At 39.7% G+C, this 27,297-nt stretch overlaps 1 protein-coding gene across 3 annotated transcripts; it reads right to left on the reverse strand.

The window, feature by feature from the left end:
* Positions 1 to 3,199: 3,199 nt before the first annotated feature.
* LOC117300664 (serine/threonine-protein kinase 3-like) lies at positions 3,200 to 26,864 on the reverse strand. Of its 3 annotated transcripts, XM_033784371.1 has the most exons (13): positions 26,706 to 26,864; positions 20,760 to 20,840; positions 20,200 to 20,380; positions 19,698 to 19,760; positions 18,485 to 18,649; positions 16,828 to 16,995; positions 16,051 to 16,188; positions 14,449 to 14,580; positions 12,547 to 12,588; positions 9,380 to 9,406; positions 6,958 to 7,336; positions 5,162 to 5,460; positions 3,200 to 4,354 (listed from the first exon to the last, which is right to left on the reverse strand). In XM_033784371.1, exons 1-13 carry the CDS (start codon positions 26,723 to 26,725, stop codon positions 4,196 to 4,198), a joined length of 1,854 nt encoding a protein of 617 aa, XP_033640262.1. In that variant the 5' UTR covers positions 26,726 to 26,864; the 3' UTR covers positions 3,200 to 4,195. The 3 variants fall into 3 exon arrangements, with proteins under 3 accessions (XP_033640262.1, XP_033640263.1, XP_033640264.1); XM_033784372.1 differs by lacking the exon at positions 12,547 to 12,588; XM_033784373.1 differs by lacking the exons at positions 9,380 to 9,406; positions 12,547 to 12,588.
* Between the last annotated feature and the right edge of the window lie 433 nt (positions 26,865 to 27,297).

A 27,297-nucleotide genomic window follows, 5' to 3' on the forward strand; every position in this document is an offset into this window, starting at 1 on the left:
GACTAGTAAGACTTTTTTTCATACAGACTTTTGAAAAACGTCATAAAAGATTTGGCATTTTAGGTTCAAAATGCAAAGAAAAAGCGGACACTGGAAGAGTTGACGTTTGTTGAAATTACAGGTATTCTTAAAGGAACACTTTGCCTTGGATCGGACGAGTTGGTCTTTGAAAAGCGTTTGTAACCATTTGTTATAAAATGCATATGGGTAGAAAGATGTTGTAAAAGTAGAATATAATGATCAACACAAGTATCACTCGAAATTGCGTGGTTTTCCTTTTACCTCATCGACTAACACGGTCGGCCATCCCATAAATGGCCGACCGTGTTAGTTCGCAAAATAAAAGGCAAACCACGCAATTTCGAGGCAAATTTGTATGGATCATTGTATTCTACTTTTAAGACATCTTTCTAACTATATGCATTTTAAAACAAACCGTTACAAACGCTTTTCAAAGACCAACTCGACCGATCCAAGGCAATGTGTTCCTTTAAAGGCACTGGACACTCAAAATAATTACTCAAAATAATTGTTAGTACAAAAACTTACTTTAATAGTAACGAGCAATGGAGAGCTGTTGATGGTATAATTGTGAGAAACGGCTCCCTCTGAAGTAACGTAATTTTTGAGAAAGCAATAATTTCTCACTCAAATAATAAAAGACTTTATGATGCATCTGAAAACCGCACAAAGTTGTGCAACAAGGGTTCTTTTCTTTAATTATTCTCTTGCAACTTTGATGACCAATTGAGCCCAAATTAATTTTCACAGCTTTATTTTATGCATATTTTGGTATACACCAAGTGAGAATACTGGTCTTTGACAAATTACCAAAGGTGTCCAGTGCCTTTAAAAGAATGCCTGAACAAAGATATACAGTTGGAATATTCTAGGCACCTTTGAGTAAGGTTTGATTGCGCTTTGGGGTGGGCTTGACTAATTCAAAACCTTCTCCAATACACCCTACAGTGTTAAAATCACCATCACATCTTACACATAATAATCTAATTTTACAATTCTGGCAACAAATGTTTGAAGTCACTCTGTTCACACACCATGCATGATAAACTTTAAACTAAAAACAAACTAAATCATATGTCAGCTTTTACAGCCCAAATACACACAACCGGTAACGACACTATTTTTGATTGCATCAATTTTTTCACATATTTCTACGATTCCCAATTTCAAACATCAAGTAGTTCCACCGTTTTAAAAAGAATTGTCATCTTACTCAATCTTCTTTCTTGTTGTTGCTTGATTGTAGTTGTTTTCCTTTTTAAAACCGAGGATTGTCCATGAACCTGTTTAAGGCCAGTTTGACACAAACTTTACTGTCATGACCAGAGCTTAATAATGCCGCTATGATCTTTTTGTTCTCTATTGATTATTGATAGCAACAAAAATAATAAGCAGATTTTTGACATAAATCTTGCTATTTTCTTGGCACTGTGAACAACTGAGTTTAAATGATCACAAGTCTGTCATTTCATGTATGTCACATATATGTCGAGTCACACAAAGTGGGGATACTGGTCTTGCACAACTACAAATGTTGGCCGCATGCTTTTTAAAAATGATATTTGCCTAAAATAGCGCCCTCTTGTGGACCGTGAAGAGAAATAGAGTGTGTGATAGCAATCTGCAGGTCGGGAGAAGTTGTGCAGATAAACATCGCGATCTCAGACTTGAATCAAGTCTACTTTATTCCCCTCTCCTGTCGAAAGACCTTTGCAAACCGATGTGATCTATGTTTACATTCAAACCACCCTCTGATGACAAAACACTGTCCAAGTCATGTTTCGCCGGGCAAAAAGACGCGTAGTCATGGTAAGATTGGGTGTACTTTCTAGCTGGCTGCCACAACACAAAGGTTTTGCCCGGCGGCATGTTATGGTTTTCGAGTGGCGTCAGAGGTCACATCGTCTATAACGATTAGAGTGTATTTGGGCTTTAAAGGCAGGTATGCTTTTGGTAATTACTCCAGTTCATAGGATAATGACCAACAAAACTAACTTGGTAAAAATAAAACCATTGGAGAGCTGTTGATATTTAAAAACACTGTTAGAACCAACCCCTTAAAAGTAATGTAGTTTTAGAGTAAGAGGTAATTATTCACCCCAATATTAGAATCTAAATAAGGTTTCAGGCATAAAGTTTTTCTCAGGCATCTAAAAGCACACAATTATATGCAGCAATGGTGTGTTTCTTTCATTATTTTCTTGCACTTTGATGACCAATTGCGCCCAAAGTTTTAAAGGTTTGTTATTTAATGCGTATGTTGAGATACACCAAGTGAAGATACTGGTCTTGGACAATTACCAAAAGTGTACCATGCCTTTAAACCAAAGCAAAATAATAAACCGATTAACTTCATTTTACTAATCATAACATCTATAAATAAAATAAATCTATCCATCCTTAATATTTCAACATAAAAACTAATCATTTAAAATTGTGTAAACTAAAAGCAAGTCCTGATCTTTTTATGGCAAAAACTGTAAATATTCCAGGAAATCAAACTTAATAGAAATGATCATTTTGTTTTAACTCATTTACACCACTTGTTCATTCAGCTAAGCTATGGATTTGAACCTGATCACCACAGTTTTGAGTTATCAAGCAAGAACTTACACCCGTTTTAGACAGGCGCTCCAAATTCTGAATTCAGTACATGAAAAGTACGACGTCTGAAACAGTTAGAGGCGACTGGATGCGCTAGAAGTCGAAAGATTGACTGTTGCGGTCCTTCGGAACGACTCCGGAGCAACTTGGTTTCAGACGTCGATCTTGTCATGTGCAGAGTACAATATTAATGTTATATTAAGTTCGCATGTCTAAAACCAACAAATTATTTGTGGTCGACATAGGGTCGCTCCTAATCTATTTGGTTCGGCGTGACTCTGGCACGCCTGTCTGAAAATGGTGTTACTTTTTTTTTTTTTTGACTTCTGAAGAGATTTTCCAGTCAACTCACAGAGTATTCTTCTTGGCAACCTCGTTCCCAGTGGTGTACAATCTCGACCATAAGGAGAAACTATAAATAAATAGTAAACTTGCGGGTACAACCATGTGAAAAATCTCTTTAGGGTGAGTGTTGGCTCTAAGAAGAGCTGGTTTGGTCTCGACATTCAGAACAATATACTCTGCTCGTCTTCAGGAGAATTCATATACTGTTTGAAACATGGTTGTACCTGCAAGTTTACTATATTTATAGTTTCTCCTTATTTCTGCAAACCATGCAAAGCTTCAAACAATACTTAATCTTGACCATATTGGATATTTTAAAGAGTCCTTTGATTGATCCATTCTGTGTTACGAGACTTCCCAGAATTCCCTGTCAAAAGACACATCAATTCATAGAGCAACTGGTTCCCTCTCATTCTTTGTTGATCTTGTTATACATCTAACTGTATACACTTTAGGGTGACCACATAAAATATGATACATTTGAAATGTATTGCACCGAAATACGTGCATTTGTACACTCGCGTACAAAATAGTCACTCTTGGTTATCCAATCAGCATTGACTTTTAGTGTTTTCCTACCGAGAGTTAGTGATGAGAGGTATCCATACAGAGCGCTGCCCATGGTAGCGAGGCTGGTGTTCTTGGGTTCCTTCATACAAAGTATGCGACTCACTTCCATCAACATGAGGCTTGGTGCCCAGGCAGACTGGTGCCTTCTTGATCCTGACATCATTGAATGGTCTTTCTGTGCCTGTAGACCAGGAACCCAACATGGATGCTGTGTCCTTCAGTTAGGGTAAAGTTCGCGCAAGGATCAATGGTAAATGAGTGGTTGTTTAGTGACGTACGTAGGGCATGCACGCTGAAGTTGCGAACGACTGTAGTGTCATGTCATCAACACGACTTTCGACTTCACGTATGCTATCATGTTGTTATAACTGGTCCACTCTGCGTTGTGCTACACAAACACAGCTATTGGTAACCAGCAATGCAACCATGCCCGGTAGGTTGGTTCCAAATAGTCAACTAGAGTAGTCCAACTACACAGAGTTTGGGCAATGTTAGTCAATCTATGCTCAACGATAGTCCTCGCGTGAACTTGGCCGTAGCTTGCTTGCATTCTCACAATTTCAATCCAGCTCCACAGTTTACAAACTTCCGCTTCGTTATCTTCCGATTCTATACATTTTCAGTCTTCTATACTTTACAAAATATATCAAGAGAACTAAAAGTTTTGTTGTCTTTTCCGTTTGACATCCATAGCTTCGATGATTGGTCTGCGCTTTTCCTGATACCTCTTTCTGAGTTCTTCAATTTCTTGCTCCATCTGGGGGTCTAAGGCCTGCAGTCTGCCCTGTAGGTCGTCATAACTTAACTTTTTTAACTGTTTTACAGAGAGAGAAATTAAAAATATGAAATCAGTAAAAAAAAACGGTTTCACAAAAAGCACCGAACAATCATGGCAAACAGGTAAGATTTTAGCAATAAAGCAACGGCTCTAAATGGGTAGTTGTCTGACAAGGAGAGCAACAAAATTGTGAAATTAAAGATATGAACACAGCCAAGATCACATAGTTTTAGAAAGTTTGTACACACGGGGAAATCTGAAATCAGGAAAAAAATCATGACATATCACAGACCTGCACAAGTTATTTTAAAATTGCCACAAACATTTTGATATTTTTGAGCTCATAATGTTATTTTGGTTAGACTAACTTCTATGTTACTTTAAATGCAGAAAATACTAGAAGGATAGAAACATCGTACTTTGAAACAAAAACTCATTGCAGGCAATTTTGGAGTGTACACCATGGTAAAATAGCAAACCTCACCTAATAATAATAACAATTTGGGGGGGGGGGGGCTAATCATCCTTACTCGCAGCTAAGAGCTGAATTGCGAAGGACGCGGCTACAACGTGTTCAAGAAGCAGGCATGCAAGGGCGCCTTTGGCTACCAGCCACATCGACCCATTATGACCAAGGAGCACAGCAAAGATCAAAAGTGTTTGTTTTTTCCCCCGAGGGAGGTAAACCGGATGGTCTGGAAAACCCTCGTGGCACAGCAGAGAACCAACGCACAACTCAACTCACATATGGCCCTGGACGGGAATTGAACCAGGGTCACCTTGGTGAGAGGCGAGCGCTTTACGCACAAGCCAACCGTGCCACCCAAATAAAGGAATACTTACAAAATCAAAATCCATATCATGAAATGGTCGACTAAGCTCCGATCTCGTGGGTGTGATTTGCCTTTGTTGGGGTGGGGTTTGCTGTCGTCGTTGTTGCTGTGCTAGTTTCTCTTGTTCTTGTTGCTGCTGAGTGAAGGGTGGCGCTGGTGGTAAGAGTTGAGGTGTTTGTAGAGGATGTTGTTGAAGCTGCTGTTGTTGATCCGCAGATGCTGCTTTGCCTTGCTTGGCCTCGAGCTGACGGTCAAAGTGATCCATGAAGAGTGGCCGGTAGTTCTGGTTTGCCGAGTCAGTGTTTATTCCTACAGTTTCATCATTAAAAAAAGTAGAAAGAAAAACGTAGCGCATAAGTAAGTGGGAAGGTAACACAAAATTTTAAAAATAAACTTGGGAGGTAGTACAAATTGTGTTTTTTAATCTTTTAAATTTTGATTTTTTGTTGTTGTTTTTGGATTAAGTTGTAATTGCTCACATCTATATTATGAGCCTTCTACTAATAGAGGATTTAAATTTTAGTCAAATACTAAATACCTTGTTAAATACTATGTGACCGTGTGAAAACAAATTTCATATGAAACGGAATCCACCAAAGTACTTGCATTTTCACCTGCAGGTATTAAAGACCCCGGACACTATTGGTAAATGTCAAAGACCAGTCTTTTCACTTGGTGTGTCTCAACATATGCATAAAATAACAAACCTGTGAAAATCTGAGCTCAATTGGTCGGCATGGTTGCGAGATAATAATGACAGAAGATGGCCTTGTCACACAAAGTTGTGTGCGTTTAGATGCTTGATTTCGAGACCTCAAATTCTAAACTTGAGGACTCGAAATCAAATTCGGGGAAAATGACTTCTTTCTTGAAAACTACGTCACTTACGAGGGAGCCGTTTCTCACAATGTTTTATACTATCAACCTCTCCCCATTACTCATTGCCTAGTAAGGTTTTATAATTGTTTTGAGTAATTACCAATAGTGTCCACTGCCTTTAAATAATGTCTTGCATTTTTAACAACCCTGCACGCAAAGTAGTCACCGTTGAGGACATACTTCAGTACATCCCTACCAGGGGTTAGTGAGGAGAGGTGTCAACAAGGTGCACATCCCATGGTAGCAAGGCTGTGCAAGATCAGGGCCTAAATCATAGAGCTGCTTAAAGCAACAAAATTTGCTTAAGCAGAAACATCCTTGCTTAGTAAAATCACAAGTACCGGCCAAGACTCAACTCTTTGTTATGCTAAGTAAACAACAGCTAAATACCAGTTACAAGCAATATATATGGCATGACATTTGGCCAGTAACATGTGTAAAATAAGCGAGCTATTTTCGTGCTTAAGCAATTTTTTTTTGCTTAAGCAGCTCTATGAAATTGGCCTGAGGGGCCTTTCTCCAACCTCGGCTTGGGGTCTGGATCCAGGCTCCGTCTGCTTATGTTCCAAGCACTGTGTGCAAAATACACGCTGCTCCAAAATTGTATAGGCCTGAAGGCCAGTTCTAACTCGCTGCGTTGCCACTGCGAATGCAGCAGGCAGAGCCTAAGCCGGGGAAGGCGCCTAAAACCCCGGTTCATACTTCCTGCGAATGCGAATGCAAAGCGAATTTGATGTGAATTTGATGTCACAACTATCTTTTCGCAGCGGTATTCGCAAGTGAGTTGAGCAGAGCAAAACTGCTGCAAATATTCGTTGCGAATTTTGTGACGTCAACATTCGCTTCGCATTTGCATTCGCAGGAAGTATGAACCGGGCTTAAGACGAGGTTTGAGAAAGGCACTAGATTAAATCTAAAAACACTCACTCTTCATTGTCGAGTCACCATTGATGTCTTCATCTTTATTGATGACCATCGTCCCCATATCATTCTCACCCAGTCCGTCATGATCCCCATGTGATATCATAGTCCCCGAGTCTTCATGCATGATCATCGTTCCACTATCATGTTCCACCATTGTCCCGCTATCATGTTCAACCATTGTCCCGCTATCATGCTGGATCATCGTTCCACTATCATGCTCTATCATTGTACCGCTATCGTGATCGGACCCGCTATTGTGTAGGATCATGGTGTCTGAGTCTGTTTGTGAGGTGTCTTTGTCGCTGGCGAGAGCCGTCGCCGATGAGCCGGATGATCTACCTCTTGCTACCATGGTACCACTGTCAACGATGTCGTCATCATCCTAAATGATCAAATAAAGAATGAAAATTTAAAGGGAAGGTACACCTTTGGTAATTGTCGAAGACCAGTCTTCTCACTTGGTGAACCCCAACATAAGCATAAATAACAAGCCTATGAAAATTTGAGCTCAATTGGTCATCGAAGTTGCAAGAATGTGATGAGAGATACAACACCCTTGTTGGACAAATTTGTGTGCTTTCAGATAGGAATAAAATAGCTAGAAGTCTTTTATTATTTTAGTGCGAAATTACCTCTTTCTCAAAATAATAATAATAATAATAATAATTTGGGGGGCTAATCGTCCTTACTCGCAGCTAAGAGCTGAATTGCGAAGGACGCGGCTACAGCGTGTTCAGCTGCCAGCCACGTCAACCCATTATGACCACGGAGCACAGCCAAGATCTACGCTACTTCAGAGGGAGCCGTTTCTCACAATATTTTATACTATCCACAGCTCTCCAATGATCGTTACAAAATCAGTTTTTAAGATAATATTTGTTTTGTGTAATTACCAAACGTGTACTTACAGGGTAAAAACTTCACACCTAAAAACTAACACGATGAATAGAAAATAAGAAGATATGTTCAGTTTTAGATGTGGGAGGGAAAAGAGACCATAGCATCAGTGTTATTCCAGGCATGTGTAAAGGATTTGAAATTGTACAGCAATATCAAATCCCATTTTCCTGTAATACCGGTTTTTAACAGAAATCATGGCATGCGAGTGAAAAAAAAAAATAAATAAAATGAACTTAATACATGTACGCTTAATATTAGATGTTAACAAATGAATTCCCTCTGAGTTTGCAACACCGGGATATATGTACACTCCCCTAGTTGGCTTTCTACATGCAAGGTTGCAGTTTTTTTAGCAAATTTAAAACAAAACCGCTAACAAAAACAAAGAAACAAACATAAACACCATTTAAATTCAACTCTGCAAATTTGTTCCATTTGTTAAACCCAAAATCATAGAAAACAAATGTACTCCATTAATAAAGGAACACGTTGCCTTGGATCAGTCGAGTTGGTCTTTACAAAGCGTTTGTAACAGTTTTTTATAAAATGCATATGGTTGGAAAGATGTTTTAAAAGTAGAATACAATGATCCACACAAATTTGCCTCGAAATTGCGCGGTTTTCCTTTTACTTTGCGAACTAACATGGTCGGCCATTTCATTTACGAGGTAAAAGGAAAACTGCAATTTCGAGGCATGTTTGTGTGGACCATTGTATTACACTTTTACATCTTTCTAACCATATGCATTTTATAACAAACGGTTACAAACGCTTTTCAAAGACCAACTCGACCGATACAAGGCAACGTGATCCTTTAAAGCTGATGACGAATCACAACAAATGATGGAAATATGGATTGTAGGGTTAATTTTAGGAACCTTTGGGAGACAAGATCTAAACAAAAAAGTGAAAATAAAAGTTCTCCGGATGGAAATTCTCAAGAACCGGGTGCTCCACAAGGACATTTTGTAGGCCCTTCAGTCCACGGGTAAATTGTTAAGTGCATGCTCCAAAAAGATGCATTTTTAGGAATGTGTGGCCTTCACAAGTATGTTCAAACCTCCCCAGCATTGTAAGAGATGTTAAATTTGCATCGGGGATAAAGAATATTAATGTTGGTTTTTACCCATACACCGATGTGTGTTAGCACTGTATTACTCAGTACTTTCCCCGAGTCCTGTGAAAAAATATCGCAGGCATGTTACTCAGGTGGGATTCGAACCCAAGACCCTTGCAATTCTAGAGCAGTGTCTTACCAACTAGACATCCAAGGTTTTGGCAGCGGGTACCGCAACGATATAAGAGATGTTAATTTTGCATCGGGGATAAAGAATATTAATTTTTGGTTATTACCCATACACCCTAGCATTGGTTCCATCATACAGGAAAGATCATGCTTTACAAACTGGTTGTACATGGTTAATACATGGTGGAGAAAATGGTAAAAAATGATATCAACTTAAACCAAGGTGGGATTTGGTTCATGCAGTGAATGTCATGTGACAGTCATGTGACATCCGCTTACCACTCTACCGTCAACCTCGTCTTCTTCCTGTTTGCAATAGAGGAGCAAAATGAGCAACTTGTGATACATAGTCAAATTATATAAAGATATGTCTTGTCTTAAAGGCACTGGACACTATTGGTAATTGTAAAAGACCAGTCTTCTCACTTGGTGTATTCCAACATGTGTATCGAATAACAAACCTGTGAAAATTTGGGCTCAATCGGTCATCGTAGTTGCAAGAAAATAACAAAAGAAACAACACCCTTGTTGCACAAATTTGTCTGCTTTCAGATGCTTGAGAAAGGCTTCAGGCCTGAAGTCTTTCTCAGGTTCAAATCTTTTAAGCAGAAATTATCTCTTTCTCCATAACTCAAATACTTTAGAGGGAGTGATTTCTCACAATGTTTTATACCATCTATCCTGCTCGTTACCAAGTAAGTTTCTATGATACCAAATTACCAAACGTGTCAGGGGTCAATTTCACAAAGAGTTAGGACTAGTCCTAAGAGATATACGAAACATATGGCTAGTTCTAAGTTAGGACAAGTAATTCGTCCTAACTCCAGATAAGACTAGTCTTAACTCTTTGTGAAATCCACCCCCGTGCCTTAAGGGATGCAACTAGTTATTTCCAACTTTCCAGAAGATGCAGTACACTGATGTGTTCCATTCAACAACCTTCACGAGCATGAAGACATTAATGCCTAATCACCTTGAGCAAGTACCTTCAACAGTACGTACAATGTTGTGGTCGAGTAGGTAAGAACACTGGACTCAAGCTGTGGTGTTTCTGTTAAGTAGAGTGTGGGTTTGAGTCCCGGTCATGACACTTGTGTCCTTAAGCAAGACACTTAACCATTACTGCTGCGTACTTCGGATTGGAGGTGTAACGTAACCAGGGGTCGATTTCACAAAAGTTAGGACTAGTCCTAACTTAGGACTAGTCCAAGGAGATATACAAACTGCATGGATAGTCCTGAGTTAGGACGAGTAACTGGTCCTAACTCGAGATAAGACTAACTCTTTGTGAAATCCACCCCAGGTAATGCAAATAAAATAACCCAGTGCATTTATCATAAAGAGAAGGGGCTCGCCCCGGTGTTCCTGGTTTGATTGGCTGCATACTTTGCCACAGCACCTTGTAAACCATTACATGGTGCTGTAGAGAGGAAAAGGATGTCATACTTCAAAATGTAGCTTCACATACCTTGTAGTATAAACTATTTTGTTGGAGTGCCATGACCATCATTGAGTGACGGATTTGAGCGCTATATACGAAGCCACTATTATGATTCCATTAATACATGGCCTCACAGCTACAAGTTTGAATGCAAAAAGGTCTACTAAAAAACAATGTAGAACATGTCTGCCATACGTGAACAAATAAATATTGACCTCACATTTCACATGCATAAAGAGGTTTCATGAAAACTAAATTTTGTGCAGGGCAAAATTACAAAGCCTTGATACTTTGGCACATGTAACGTTACTGTATTCCAGATACATCATCATGCTTATTGATAACAATGACATAAGTGCCGGCGACAACAATATTTGTGCAAATCATATCTTAAAATCATAAATGGGGGTCTTTACACCAGGAAAACATAAAAACTGCATGAACTTGCATAATCATCATCCGATTTGCATATATGGAAATTAAAAAGAGACTAGTGCAATCAAATAGTGCCAAATTATTATTCAAAACAATGATGATTCATACATGTATACAGAACAAAACAAATATTCAGTTTGTAATTTCTGAACCTATGAAGTTTCATATTCCCTCTCAACAAAAGACCATCAAAATCTTATCGCCTTAGAAGTAATAATATAATAATAATATCGAAGTCTTACATAGCGCACGTATCTACCAAACAAGGTACTCAAGGCGCTGAGTATATACAAACTTTCAGAAAGATAGGTTATTGCAGTGATTAATTCTGAGACCCAATTATTTAGCACCTTATAAGGGTTTACAAGGTGCTACGGCGCATTAAGCAGCCTCAACCAGGAACACCGGGGCGAACCCCTTCTCTTTTCGATAAGTGCACTGGGTTCTTTTACATGCGTTACACAACACATGGGACCAACGGCTTTACGTCCCATCCGAAGGACGAAGCAATGGTTAAGTGTCTTGCTCAAGGACACAGTGTCACGGCTGGGGATTCGAACCCACACTCTGCTGATCAGAAACACCAGAGTTTGAATTCGGTGCTCTTAACCGCTCGGCCACGACACTTCCATGTAGCAGGCAGCTTTTTTTATGCTTAAAGATTATTCCATAACAAAATTTCCCCATGGAAATTCGGGGAGTTGGACCTCGGGGAGTTAGGGGTGCAGGCCTTTTACTTCACGGAGGCACTGAAGACGATTGCCTCCATGCCCCCTGGTCATTGCCTTGGTGCCCTTGAAATGCTCAAGTAGAAATGTTCAATTGTCTCATAGGGTTACCTTTACCAAGTAGATTTGTATAATGCCAGTGTAAAGTCTAAACTAAAACTAAGGAAAAAATCCCTTGGCGCCTTTGCCCTTTCAAAAAAGAAGCACACAGGGATGACAGGCCTGGGGCTGATTGGTAGCTTAATGGACCGATCCAGCCTATCAATCAAACTGTGCGCGATCACCCATTTGACCAATCACAGCAATGATTGTGGTCGGACAAACTCGGTCATGCGTGCGCGTATATTTGGCACGCGCGGCAGAATCGTGCAAAATGTCATTGGGAGTGTTCGTTCACGTGTCTTGCTCACGTGCGCGGTGGGCGGAGCTTAGTGGAAAGCCAGAACGGTCCATACAGTACAGGGCTCAAATTTTAAGCTGGATTGGACAAGTCCGGCGGTCTTATGTGGTTCATATAACTCACAGTTTAAGTATCAATATATTTTTGGTTTGCGGTAACATCATGTGTGTATCTACATATACATGCCAGGTAGAGTTTGTTCTTTAGAGAACTGTCTCGCTATATTATATTCTACTACCGCAGAGTATTGGATCACCATCTTATAGGTAAAACAATGAGGTTATGAAACAATGGAAAATGTGTACCAAAGTATGTGCGACACGCACAATGGGCCAATGAGCATCCCTGAGGGCGCTCTACTGCAGTGACGCCATGTGCATAAGGGTCTAGTGAACACGGTGCAATGTAATGCCGAATGAGCATGCTTCTACCATTGCCTTACCACTATAGTGTACATATCGTGCTCGTCACCTTTCACAAATGCCTTTTTAGATAAACCAGACCAAGATGAAAGAAGGACAAAGGAAGGGAAAAGCGTCAAGCATCAGCAAGGATAGAAAAGACATAGAAACGAGCATGACAAATCATCAAATGTTAACATACTAAAACCCTAAACAGTTAAAAGACACTGTTAAAACTATAGTATTGGTTATTTGTAATGCACCAAGTCTGTCAACTAAAAAACACACCTGACTACCAAGACAAATCATCCAAGGTATAAGAGGTTTCGCAAGACTACAGAGATGAGGATATTTATATCACCACACACAAAAACTAGAGCTTTGGACATAAGATGAGCAAAGCCTTTCAATCTTTGATGATCGGATCATGTCTTTCAAGAAGTTTTGAAGGCAAAAGAAAATGAATGAGAAAATCCTGAAATCAGAAAAGATTCTGACGAATCGAAGGTCTGGAAAGCGTTATGTCACTGAAACAGACTCTCAAAATGCCGAGCTGCAAATGAATTCTGCATTCTCACAACTTATATCCAACAGCATTGGTTGAAAAGCCGAGTCGATAACAAATGTTGCAAATTTACTCCACAGGCAATTTGGTTTGGAAGCAGTTTGCAACAGCTTTTTCTGTTCTTGTTTTCATCCCACTCTAGTCAACTCTTTGTTCAACCCCCAAAAAACTTTTTCTGTCACAGAATCACAAGCTGCTTGGACCAGCAAGCTTGCAAGTCATACAGGCCTGGAATTTCATTTTTGAACATGTTGAAAGGGCAAGGCCATTTTCACTTTGCAAAGGGCACTTCCATTGCCTGGTAAATCTTAATGTCAAAGGGAAACTTCTGAAGGGCACCAAGGCCAAGACCAGGGGCAACGGAGGCCATGTGGCCTAACTGTAATTCAAGGCCCGAGTCAAGCAGTACCTTCACTGGTTCTCATCTTAAAAACGATTTCCTTTGGGTCTATGCTAATAACTTGGGTCAGATATTATTCATGGTGACTTTTCACTTGCATTGAAAATTTTTTAATTCCTCGGTGCCTTATTGAACAATCAAAAGAAAAAAGGCTTCAGGAAGGAATTCCCTATAATAGCATATTTTCTACTTCTGGTATATAGTCCTACTTTCGCCAGAGGGTTGTTAAATGATGAAATGAATCCCAAAAATAATTCATAAATATCTGGTAATTATCATCTTTTCAAATCGTATTTGTGAAGAGTTTTTCCATTTTTGTCAAAACAAATTTTCAGAATTTGAAGAGGATACTAACCGAGGCAGCATCTTCATCATCTTCATGAGGAGGATGTTGAATTATGATGGGATGAGATTTAGGGTAATATAGGATCAGGGGAGGAGGGTTTTGAAGGAATTGAAGTGAATTTGAGAGGATACTAACCGAGGCAGCATCTTCATCATCTTCGTGTGAAGGATGTGGGATTATGATGGGATGAGATTAAGGGTAAAAGGATGAGGGAGGAGGGTTTTGAAGGAATTGAAGTGAATTTGAGAGGATACTAACCGAGATTGCATCTTCATCATCTTCATGAGGAGGATGTGGGATTATGATGGGATGAGATTAAGGGTAATATAGGATCAGGGGAGGAGGGTTTTGAAGGAACTGAAGTGAACTTGAAGAGGATACTAATCGAGGCAGCATCTTCATCATCTTCATGAGGAGGATGCAGGATTATGATGGGATGAGATTAAGGGTAATATAGGATCAGGAAGGAGGGTTTTGAAGGAATTAAAGTGAACTTCCAGAGGATACTAATCGAGGCTGCATCTTCAACATCCACAAAGAGAAGGTGTGAGACAAAGATGACATGGGATTAAGGGATTATAGGATTAGGGGAGGAGGGTTTTGAATGAACTGAATTTGAAGAGGATACTAACCGAGGCTGCATCTTCATCATCTTCTCCATCTTGGGCTTGTAATCTTAGCTTTTCTTTCTCCCGGTTCTCATTTGCCTCATTAATCATCTCCCTGAGTATCGTCACTGGCTTTGCATTCTTGATGAATGGATGCTACAAGAGAAAGTCAATAAATTTGATCTAAGGCCTTGAATTTACCCACGGCACCCACAGCAAAAGACCGATCCATTAAAGCCATTGGACACTTTCGGTAAACAGTATTGTCCAAGGCCCACACTTCGTGTATCACAACTTATATATAAAATAACAAACCTGTGAAAATTTAGGCTCAATCGGTCATCGGAGTCGGGAGAAAATAACAGGAAAACACGTTTCACCGTGTCATGACATGTGTTAATAAATCAAGAATTGATATTGTTTTAATGTTTTCTCAAAAAGTAAAGCATTTCATGGAATAATATTTCAAGAGAAGTCTTTCACCATTACCTTCTGTAAACCCTGTAGGTTATTTGTAAATCTGTGAACTTTTAATTTTTGTTCTGTACCGAAAGTGTATAATGGCTTTAAGCTCCGCCCCATTGCGTATTGACAAATCACAACCCATTGCACAACCAAAAGTCCGACAAAATAAGGTCCGACATGCGTGCGCATATGCTTGGCGGGCGCGGCAGAGTTGTGCAGAATGGCAATGGAGAGGCTCACGTGTTCTTGCTCACACGTGCGCCGTGGGCGGAGCCTAATGGATCGGTGTATTGCCGTGGTGCCCTGTGCATTTGCTGTGATCTCAATGAAGCCATTTCCGAGTTAGAAGTGTATGAAGTCTTGTTCAATGATTTGCTTAGTCACAAGTTACTGCTAACATTTGAAATCCTCAGACTATAGACCCCTTGCAATACGCGCAGGGACTCACATATGCCTATCCTGGGTGTCATTTTGGGTGTCAAAATCGTATACAAACATACACAAAAGACACCCAAAATTATGCGCATTGTTCGAAGGCGCATTCTGTATTGTGTATGCAATCAATAGCTCCCCCTTGCATAACACGAAATGCTACAGGAACACCGAGGTCACGCCCACGTTTTTACGCACAGAGAACAGCTATTGTCCAATGGTCTGCCTCCTTTTTGAGAGTGTGATGTCATATGCTATGGGTCTATAGAGTACATAGATGGCATAGTAATTCTGAATAATATTTTGGTTTGACCATACACGGATGTTAATAGCACTGTTTACTCGGTGCTTTCTGAAACAGGCAGAGGAATTTGAACCCACAACCCCACATTTTATTCCATGATTAAAACAGGATTACCAACTGAATTTCTAAGTAATTTTCAGGATAAGTAAACAACAGCTGAATACCAGTAACAAGCAGTATTCAACAAATATAACAGTTGATTGGTAAGCCTGTTTTAATCAAGGAAGAAATATCGTGCTAAGCGAATTTGTCTGCTTAGCAGCTCCATGAAATTGGGCCCAGGTAAATCACATTCAAGTAGTACAGTTGCTATGTGAAATGGTTCGGGCAATGTGAAATGGGAACCAGAAAACAGAAACCATTTTGTTGTTGTTGTTGTTGTTGTTGTTGTTGTCCTGTTCACACGCTGGTTAAGTGTTTCTTACCTGTAAGAGGTCCGTAGCAGTTGCTCTTTCCTCGGGATTCTTGACGAGGCACTTGGAGGTGAAATCAATCAGCTCTGCTGAAAAGACCTCAGGGTCACTGAATGTAGGAGGGGGTTTCGTGGGAATCATGAAGATCGCCTGCAGAATGATAAATTACATGAAATCAGCTTTAAGAATTAATACTTAAAAACACTGGCGACTGATATGTCAAAGACCAGTATCCTCACTTGGTGTTTCCCAGCATATGCATAAAAAACAAATCTACATCTATGATAATTCTTGTCAAAGCCTTTTCAGCATCTAAATAAGGTGAGAAGACAATGAAGAAGTTTAAGTTTTAGAAGTGGGAGGAAAACCCCACAGAATTGTTCTAGGGAAAACCCATGAAGTCAAGCAGAAACTGAAAAACCAATCCACATAGTGCCCCAAGCAGGATTCGAACCGAGGTGTCAGAGGTGGAAGGCGAGGCAAGACACCACAGCGCCAACCTGATCTATGAACATTTGGACTCAATTGGTCTTCGAAATTGTAGGAAAATAATGAAAGAAAAAATATATTTGTGTGCTTTCAGATGCCTGAGAAAAGCTTTGATTACTCAATTACTACATTAAATGGTGCAGCCATCGTTAAAAAACAAACAAATCAATGAAACTCAAATCCTAAATACAGAACTTCCGAAACTAGTCGAAATGTAAACAAGTAATTGGCTGTGTTTTATAGAAAATTCATTTACAAAGTATCTCCAATCCCCTTCTATCCTCATGGCCCGCTTCTTACCCTCATGGGATGTATCTCAGCATAGGGGGGTTTCCCTTCGCACATCTCTAACGCTGTGATTCCTAGCGACCAGATGTCTGCCTTACAGTCATAACCAATCTCCTGGATCACCTCGGGCGCCATCCAAAACGGAGTACCGATGACTGTATTGCGTTTAGCCATCGTGTCCTGTAGTGGGAGTAGGGGTAAAGTCATCAAGAAAATATCATTTGATAAAGTTGGATTTGCCAAATATTGTTTCTACTTGCTTTGCCGCATGCATGCCAAATATTGATGACACCAAAACGTTTCTACGCATTTACCGATACTTTTTCTTTGCCGCATGCATGCAAAAATGTAATCATGAGGATCTACAGGGTCTAATTTGAAAGCGTCATTGGCTGGTAAAACATCAACCTCAAGTCTTTTTCTTACAATGTTTAGGCCGCCAAAACTGCAATACGCACCAGTATTAAGCTTGGGCGATATCGATTTATTTTATTCACGATATATCGCCGACAATATATCGCGATATTCGATATAATCGCGATTAATGAAATTTGACATCATCAGTCTTCAAACTCCAAGTGAAAGTTGTAGAAGAGACAGTCATAGCTTAAGAGAGGTGTTCTAATGACCTATTCTTCTGGTTTTACTCCAAACCTATGGGGTGCAAGATGTCTCAGCTAGCAAATACATCGCGATATTTAATCGATATTGCGATTTATCGCGATTATCGCGATATATCGCGATATATCAATATTTCGATTAAAACCAAATCCATCCAATATCAAAATCGTTTCCAAATTAATATCGCGATATTCGATAATATCGTGATATCGCCCAAGCTTAACCAGTATCAACTTGCACACACTTCACATTGATCTAATGGGAGACTTTGCTTTGATTTCCATTGTTTTTGTTGTTCTAAGCGTTTGCACATTCAATGGATTCGCCAAGACCTTCTTAAGTTAAGGCTTGGACAGCATTTCTTTTGTTTTAGCCATAATAACCTTGACATTTATAGCAGGCATGGGAGGGGGTCCAAAAACTCCAGGCTTCTGTGGAGATCCCAAGACCGATCCACACATCAAGTTTGGAGTTGATATGCCACTGTGTGGAAATTCCTTTGTCCTGTACACTTTAGGTCCATTCATTTCTTCAACACTGTAAATAACACTGTGTGGACGTGTGTAAGTCCACATAGTGTATCAAGTCCCTCAGGTGGACTTCTTTTGTTCTCACTTTTCATACTATGTAGTATTAAAACACACACTTATGCACGCAAGCACAAAAGAGCATGGCAAACACTTGTTTGTTGTTTGTTTGTTAAGATGATCTTCTGTCAAGGGAACTCGGCAAACTCCCCCAGGGGGATATAAACGCCAAGCTGGCAACAGCCAATCTCTCTCATCATACAAACATTGGTTTAGCGTCTATAATTATGAACTGCACAAATCGAGAAGTTGTGATTCAGTAACTAGACGACAATATTTATTCTTGTCATTGTGAAATCAGCGGTTAGCTGGGGGGATTCGAACCCACAACCTTGGGATTGCAACTTCTGCACTTTATGCCCCTTTGGCTTGTTTTTCAGTTTGAGCATCAATGAAAACCCTCCATATTAACAAATGTGAACCCTCTCCTGTCATTGACAAAGGAATCCCAAGCTCTTTACCGTGAGTTGACCAGCGACTCCAAAATCAGCCAGCTTCGCGAAACCATCATTATTCAGCAAGATGTTCCCAGCCTTGATGTCTCGGTGAATCTTACGCATGAAGTGAAGGTATTCTAAACCCTTTAAAGTTGACTGCAGAATTGTGGCGACCTCGTCTTCAGTTAGCTGCAGGAAGAAACAGCGACAAAAACAAAATACCTTTCACTGTTTAATAGACCGAATTGAATAAACCCCTGTTTTGCTATGAAAGTCGCCATCTTGTAGGGCAAATCGCATGCACGTCCAAACGCGTACATCAATGAAGCATGCAGCATTCCCGGTTTGATTTCTACGGCACATGCACGTACACACGCAGGCACACGCGCACAGACGCCATGTTGTAGGGCAGATATTTGAGCGTTGACGTCATATTCAATACAGTCTTCAGATGTTCAATTTGCATCGGGATAAAGAATATTCATTTTGGTTTTACCCATATACACCGATGTGTGTTAGCACTGTATACTCAGTACTTTCCCACACCCTTTGCAATTCTAGAGCAGTGTCATACCAACTAGACCACCAAGATTGCCCGGTAGCTAGAGGTTACACTGTTCATTTAAAACTCTACCACTGGTCACCAACCCATGGGAAATGCAGACGAGGGCACCCTAGGACAACATGAAAAAATATAATCCAGAGGGAACTCTCCAGACTTGGCACTGGGTGGTCTGTTGCGCTGGGTGGTCTGTGAGGGGGCAGAAGTGGCAGCTCAAGATCGGTCTATTTGGAAGCGTCTCACAAGTCAGGCAGCCGGTGCAGAAATGCATGATGCTAACTTAGGATAACGGTCGTTCAACATGTGTTGAATAAATGTATTGCACATGACGCCATTGATCACCATCATGACGTCATTGACCACCATCAATGATGAAACTTGCATGTGTGAAAGACTATCATTGGCTGAAAGTCGTACGCAGCACGTACACGCGTGCATGAAAGGCTATCATTGGCGGAGAGTTGTGCGCAGGGTGCACTTTTCCTTTGTTTATCATCAAATATGGCGATCGATGATGCTTTGTGCAATCCATCTTTACACATGCTTGGTAGATCAGGAATATACAGCTAGGAAAGAGAGGGCTTTGTTTTTGGAAAGACCATTTGTCAAGGAAACCTCTCGGACATTGGTTGTGTAAGTTCTTCTAAATGAAAATCAATTCAATTCTAAACTCACCGTCTTACTACGTCTTCTCATGATATCGGAGACCGATCCTGCTCCACAATACTCCATTACAATCTACAACCAACAAAACAATATATTTGAATCAGTATCCACAATAAAATAACAACTGTCATCACTGAATGGACTGAGACACCGTATATATGTGAATCTTTTATGAGATGTGGTGGTTCTGTGAAGAACCTAGGATTTAAAGACTCAACATTTCGATCAGTGTGCTCTGATGGTCTTCATCAAAGTTAGGAAGAAGGATTGGAATTAATAGCAAAAGTTTTATTGTGGAAAAAGTAAGTGGATTGTTTTGACGATGACTAGAGCAAGCTAGTCAAAACGTTGAGACCAATTTAAGAACTCACTCACTAAGTGGCAACGCCCCCTGGAAAAAAAAAATTGTAGCCCACACCTTGAAGTGGCGTTCAGGCCATGTGTATCTGGTGACTTGCATAAAGAAAGAAAGAAGAAGAAAAAAAGGTTTGAGAAGAGGTAAGCCACTCACCCATAAGTCTGTATTCTTGAAGTAGCTGCCGTAGTATTTGACGACATAAGGACTGTCACACTGCTGCATGATAGAGATCTCCTTGATGATCTCTTGGAGGTCTGTATCTACAGGGACCTGCTTGATGGCCAATACCTGGCCAGACTCCTTGTGCATTGCCTTGAAGACACTGCCATAGGATCTGTAAGAAAGAGAGATTGAGAACATCAACCCAGAACTTCCTAATGGTAAGCATGGCAAGGAAGAAGTAGTGTAAACAGGACCCATAAAGTTGGAGAGAAAACACTGAAGAAAGTTCAGCTTTGGATTTCGAAGTGAAGCCACAGAGAAATATTCCAGGGAAAACCCACGCAGTCAGGTATGGACTGAAAACCCAATGCACGTAGTGCCCCCTGACTGATTCAATCAGGGTCCAGGAGGTGGAAGGTGGGGAAAGATACCACTCCGCCAACCCAACCACCCCCAACATATTCTCTCTGTCTCACTTGCTGAATAATACAAAAAAAAAGGTAATGAACTTAACTACACTAAAACAAGCTTTATGAATAATTAATATTTACCCTTCTCCAAGTTTCTCCAAGACATCAAAGACTTCCTCTGGCTGTCTGGTCAGACTCTCCTCACTCAGTCTCTTCAGCTGACTGCAAAACAAACAAAATAAAGCATTGTTAGATAAAAGTGGCTTCTTATAAAGCACACATACATACATACATATAGGGCATTTGTGTAGCGCTACTATGTCAAGAACACAGCGCATTATATAGGATACAGATAATGTTCACTTCTTCAATGTTCCAAGAGAGTCAGACTTCCTGATTGAGGTGGAGAGTGCATTCCAGGTGTGTGGAGCAAAATGAGAGAATGTGCGACTTGAATAGCGCTTATATGGTGTAGAGCCTGTCACTCAGTGATGCTCAAGGTACTTCAACATTCAGTCAATTCCTGTAAGGTATTACATTTTTGAAGTATGGGACCTGGGGTGGATTTCATTAAGAGTTACGACTACAAGTTACTCGTCCAAAATTAGCATTACGTTTTTTTAACATATCCTATAGGACTAATCATTAGTCCCAAGTTAGGACTAGTCCTAACTCTTTGTGAAACCGACCCCTGCTCCTCTACATAGCACCATGTAATGGTTTAGAAGGTGCTGTGGTGACAATATGCAGCCAATCAAACCAGGAACACAGGGGTGAACCCCTTCTCTTTACGATAAGTGCACTGGGTTCTATAATGTGTATTATAAATCCATAACACACAAGACCAATGGCTTTACATCCTATCAGAGGGACAAAGTGCATAGTTGTTGAAGTGTGTTGTTTTAAAGGACACAAGTGTCACGACCAGTACTCGAAAACCTCACTCTGCTGAACAGAAACACCAGAGCTCTCACACGCCCGGCCATGACACGCCAGCATATATATATTCAACGTTACCAAAGCAAATAGCAGACAACTGGTATCAATAATCACAAAATAGAGACAATTGGAGACAGCACAAAGAGACCTTCATCATCAATTCAAATTCTAAATCTGAGGTCTCAAAATCAAATTGGTGGAAAATTACGTCTTTCTCGAAAACTACCTTACTTCAGAGGGAGTCGTTTCTCCCAATGTTTTATACTATCAACAACTCTCCGTTGCTCGTTACCAAGTAAGTTTTTAACAATTATTTTGAGTAATTACCAATAGTGTTCAGTGCCTTTAAGGATGAGTTGAAGAGGTCAAGTCTTGAGAAACAATTTAAGCATGACGAGAATTAAAGGGTGGATTCAGCCAATTATAAGTTAAAATTCCAACATTCCAATGCTTAGAATACACCAATATGGAAAGCTCATCATCCATGCTAAGGACCCGTACGTGCACTTTCTTCAAGATGACTATTGAAATAATGTTAGTCTCGAATATCATAGGTCAAGACAGGATTGTTGTTCAACCTTCAATGATTTTGGTATTATTGCAAAATGAAATGAATACCAACTCCATATTGACGTACAGTTTGCTTTGTTTCTAATGGAGTGCAGGCAGTGGCATTGTAACCATAGGGTAGCAGGGGGGGGGGGGGTTGGCCTTGCTACTCAAAACCCTCCCCCAACCAAATGGGATTTTAAAAAAGCAGAAATTACACACATGTAGCCCCCTCCCCCCCAAAAAACCAAAGCGTTGTCTTTGGATTCTTTGTTCCCGCTATCCCCCCACCACTCACCACTGAGTGCAGGTATTGTGGCAGATTAAATTGTGTATAAAACCCTTTGGTTTTATTTGCATAACGCAAAACGCTACACTGACGCGCACAGTTTTCACGCACAAAGAACAGCTATCGTCCAATCATTGGCGTCCTTTGACCCAAGTGAGGGCGCTTTTTGACCCCAGTGAGGGCGCTTTTGACCCCAGTGAGGGCGCTTTTGACCCCAGTGAGAGGGCTTTTTGAGCGTGTGACATCACATGGGTCTATTGTTCAAAGACATGATTCTTTACACTGGATACCACATTGCAGGCATGCATACATTGTAAACTCACATCAGATTGATAAAAATAATAATAATAATAATATTTATTCGGGCAATCACATTTACAAGCACATGACATTAAAAATATTTAAGAAAACAAATGAAAAACAACAGTGGGGTGCCCAGGAGAGCATAAAAGTATAAAAAAATAACTATCGCCAAAAGGCGTATGTCTCCTAAATCCCCAAAAATACATTAAGGCAAGATTACGTATTGAGTTTAGCTAGAGAGACTAACCATATCTTAGATTTGTGACACCATTAAGTTAAAACATAATGAAAGCTATAAAAGATGTTAAATTTGCATCGGGGATAAAGAATATTAGTTTTTGGTTTTTACCCATACACCGATGTGTGTTAAAAGCACTGCATACTCAGTACTTTCCCCCGAGTCCTGTGAAAAAAATATCACAGGCATAATTACTAAGGTGGGATTCGAACCCACGACCCTTGCAATTCTACCAATAACGAAAGCTCTTGTACTACTCAACCTTGTCATAAATATGGAACGTAAAACAATAGCCCAAGATGGATGATCAGCATGTAAAGGATTCCAATTTCCAAGCCACACCCACAACCGTCATGGCACGCTGTCAATTTTGAATTTGAAGCAATGCTGTACACATGGCGTCTATCTTAGAAACTTGGGTCACACTTTTATTTGCACCGACAATTCTCTATAACTTTCCTTCAAACAAACGGAAGTTTCCAACTTTAATAACATGTATCATTTGGTTTTAATGTGGTACAGGTAGTACTCAGAGTTGATGTTATTGAAAAAGATTGGTTTATTTGAACAAAACTATATTGCATTTTATAATAATGATATAACATCTTAATAGCGCATTTCACACAAAAAACGTCATTGGGCATGTTGGGCCGATATCATCCCTTTTTAATATCTTTCTCAGCTCCATGGGGAGTATACAGCCCCGAGCTACCGAGCGTGGTGCTCCGAAGGCTTTTTCATAATAAACAAACCAGTTCAATGTGTCCAAAGTGACACTCATTGTTTTGTTTCTAGTTTCAGTTTGCCACAAAAAAAAGACATGAGTGAACATAAGCATCGTTTTCTATTTATTTTTGATAAAAGTCTTTTTTTTTAAATGTATTTGGGGACAATTTTCAGCAAGGGATTGTTGAAAGTTTGGTTGTGGTGTCTGTGTGTCTGAAATGTTCCATTGAAATAATGTACACAGTAAATTGCGGGTACATTAACTAATGAAACCAAGAAAACGGAACCAATGTTGACATGGCATTCAGGTAATTGTCTCCATGCCCCTTGGTCATTGCCTTGGTGCCCTTGAAATGTACAGTAGAAATTTACAATTTCCTATTAGGGTGCCCTTTACCAAGGAGAAAATGCCTTGGTGCCCTTCCCTTTAGAAAAAATGAAGCATACAGGCTTGCATTCACATTAAAACCAGGGTACCTGAATGCCAGAGTACCAACTACAGACCTTCAATTTCATATGTACTAAGCTTGGGCGATATCGATTTATTTTATTCACGATATATCGCCGACAATATATCGCGATATTCGATATAATCGCGATTAATGAAATTTGACATCATCAGTCTTCAAACTCCAAGTGAAAGTTGTAGAAGAGACAGTCATAGCTTAAGAGAGGTGTTCTAATGACCTATTCTTCTGGTTTTACTCCAAACCTATGGGGTGCAAGATGTCTCAGCTAGCAAATACATCGCGATATTTAATCGATTTTGCGATATATCGCGATTATCGATATTTCGATTAAAACCAAATCCATCCGATATCGTAATCGTTTCCAAATTAATATCACGATATTCGATAACATCGTGATATCGCCCAAGCTTAATATGTACATGATGATGTGTACATCTGATCGGTGTTGAACAAAATCGCCTCCTGGTCTACTGTATGCAGAGTGTTGGTTACAAGTACTGCATCGACATACCACGGCTTACTGGCATTCCAAAGTAAATCCAAATCACTATCACATATTGGGTGTTTGGTAAATGCATACAAACTTGAATGCGTACTACATCAGGGTGAACAAGTTCTCTACAGGTACATGTAGGTACAATGTTTGATAACCAGGCCTGTTTGTTCACAGAGGCAATATGGGCGACAACTGACCCTGGTCATTGCCTTGGTGCCCCATGACAGTTACAACCGAAATTTACAATAAATACTCCCTTTATCACGGAGAATTGCCTCGGTGCCCCTGCTCTTTTAAACAAAATTAAGGATCAAGCTGGATACCCAATACAAACAAAACTTGTGATATAACACTCACAGATTTAGAATAATGCATGACCTCCAAACTGCTATGGAATGCGCTGTAATTTTAACCGCGTGAGGGCGCTCTTTGCAATAGTATTTTTATCACTTCCGGGGGTATTAACCGGGGTATACGCGATTCGTCCTGCACAGTTTTAATAGGCATTTTGTCACTTTTGTTGCGCCAGGGTTTTAAGTTGCTTTAGAGGGGGATTATAAAGACTCCTATGAGGGTCTTATTGTCCTTGATGGATTAGATGTCTGTGGTGGTAATGTGTTAAATATGAATGGGTATGAATGAATAGGCCTATACCCCCAAAACTGATACAAATATGTTTGAGAGCGCCCCCACGCTGTCAAAAAGACTGCCCATTGGATGTAATTGTTCATGCGACTGAACTCATCAACAGATACAAACACAGACCTCGAAATATCCCATTGCACCAAACCTGCCAAATCAATCGGCATCTATTACACATTATGTAGCACAATCAGAATACACATATTTCGGCAAGTATTTAATATACAAGACAACTGACAGGGGTCGAAATTAAGTGTATTTTCATGGTAGTCAGCAGGGCTAGTAACCAAGAATTTTTAGAAGCCCTGATGAGATTTTGGTAGGCTGAAAAACACATTATGTCTCGTGTCACTGCACAAACTTTACAAAAAATAACAATACACCTTAGCACAGTTCATTTATATTTATGGTTTGTGATGATGATTTTTGCATTGTTTTTTTCACAAGCCTGTCGGGCTATCAAACTGGAAAAATGAGCAGCCCGGCTGTAAATCTGGTAGTCCCGGGCTAGTCTAGTGTAGTGGCAATGTCGACCCCTGACTGACGGTGTGTTTGTGTTAGTTACGATAACGTGAAAGGGGTGTTACAAGGCAGTGCGTGTGCGCTGCTGCACTGCAACATTGTAACACCTCTTTCACAGAATGGTTTAGTCAAAAAAAAAAAAAAAGCGTTTGCAAAGCGATGCGACAAGTTCAAAATATAAACCTGGGAATTCACCCCGGGATCTGGTAAGTTTTTGTCCTTTTTCTGACATTGAGGATTAAGACTTAAGTTCGTGCCCTTTTTTATAATAGAATTTGTGTCATGATTTTTGAAAGTGGTAAAAATGGGGCAAATTTGGTGACTAGCTGTCGAAATTATGCCTGTTGGACCAGATTGTCATTTGCCGCTCGAGAGAATCTTGTAAACCTTCCGGCCTGACGTTATCGCAACTATGTTTGTGTGGGTATTTTTCAGTCATGTTTGATTTAAGAACTACAAAACTCAACTGAACTTGATAAGTTCTAGACCCAGTGAGTAACTGGGACACTGTACTTTTGTTAATCTGTCATTAAGCATTCTAGTACGACCGATAACGACAAATTAAAATTTAAAAAAGGAGCACAGCGCCCCCGTTACCTGGGTCTAGATAAGTTCAAAAGGTAATTAGGGCTTTAGGCCTATTGAAATTGAATGTTAAAAATAAAATAGAATGAAAAATTAAAACTTTACATTGAAAAAAACCATGATGGTTATGATTGAATATAGTGAATGACCATCTACATCCATGACCATAGTGATACCAAACTACCAATTTACAAAGACAAACAAAAGTTACATGAATATTTTGGTTTGAAATTGAAGAAATTAATAAATAAATCACAATCTGATTTTATAAAAATAAAAAAGTCATAACGGAACTTCCTAACAAAATCCAAATGCTTTTGCAGCTTACCTTCCCCCCGTCGACGTCATTTTAACAGCTTTGTAAGGTAACCAAGTTAAATCATGATAAGTGGAGATCAATTGTGCAATTTGTGGGGTTAATAACCAGTGCCGATAAAGCGGAAATCACCGGTCTAATTTCATGTGCAATGCCGTCTGAACAGCAGCAAAGAACTGGTTGTGGTGACATCATATGTAAAGGTCAAAGTTCATAATTAAAAGAAATCACGCCCTCTTTTGTCGGCTGATGAAACGGCTGGGAAGTTTGGAGTAGTTTCAGTGTTCTGTAGTTTTTTTTATGTTAACCATAGGATTAAATGATTATAATTATGCTACGTTTATGATATAATCGCCAGAGAATAATGGTGTACTCTTTTGTAGGCGGGATTTGATTACGTAATAATTATTTGATTAAATGTAATCTTTCAATCGGTGGTGGATTTTGACCTCCATGGTTAGACTCTCTCTCAAAACAACTTTTTAAGAACTTTTTAATAGTTTTTTTATCATTTTAATTTAAATACCACAAACATATCTGTCAAGTTGTATATTCTGTAACTAATAAATAATATAGTAACTTTTTTGAGAAATCTATTCGAATT

Source organism: Asterias rubens, chromosome 16 (genome assembly GCF_902459465.1).
Source record: "Asterias rubens chromosome 16, eAstRub1.3, whole genome shotgun sequence".
NCBI lineage: Eukaryota > Metazoa > Echinodermata > Asteroidea > Forcipulatida > Asteriidae > Asterias > Asterias rubens.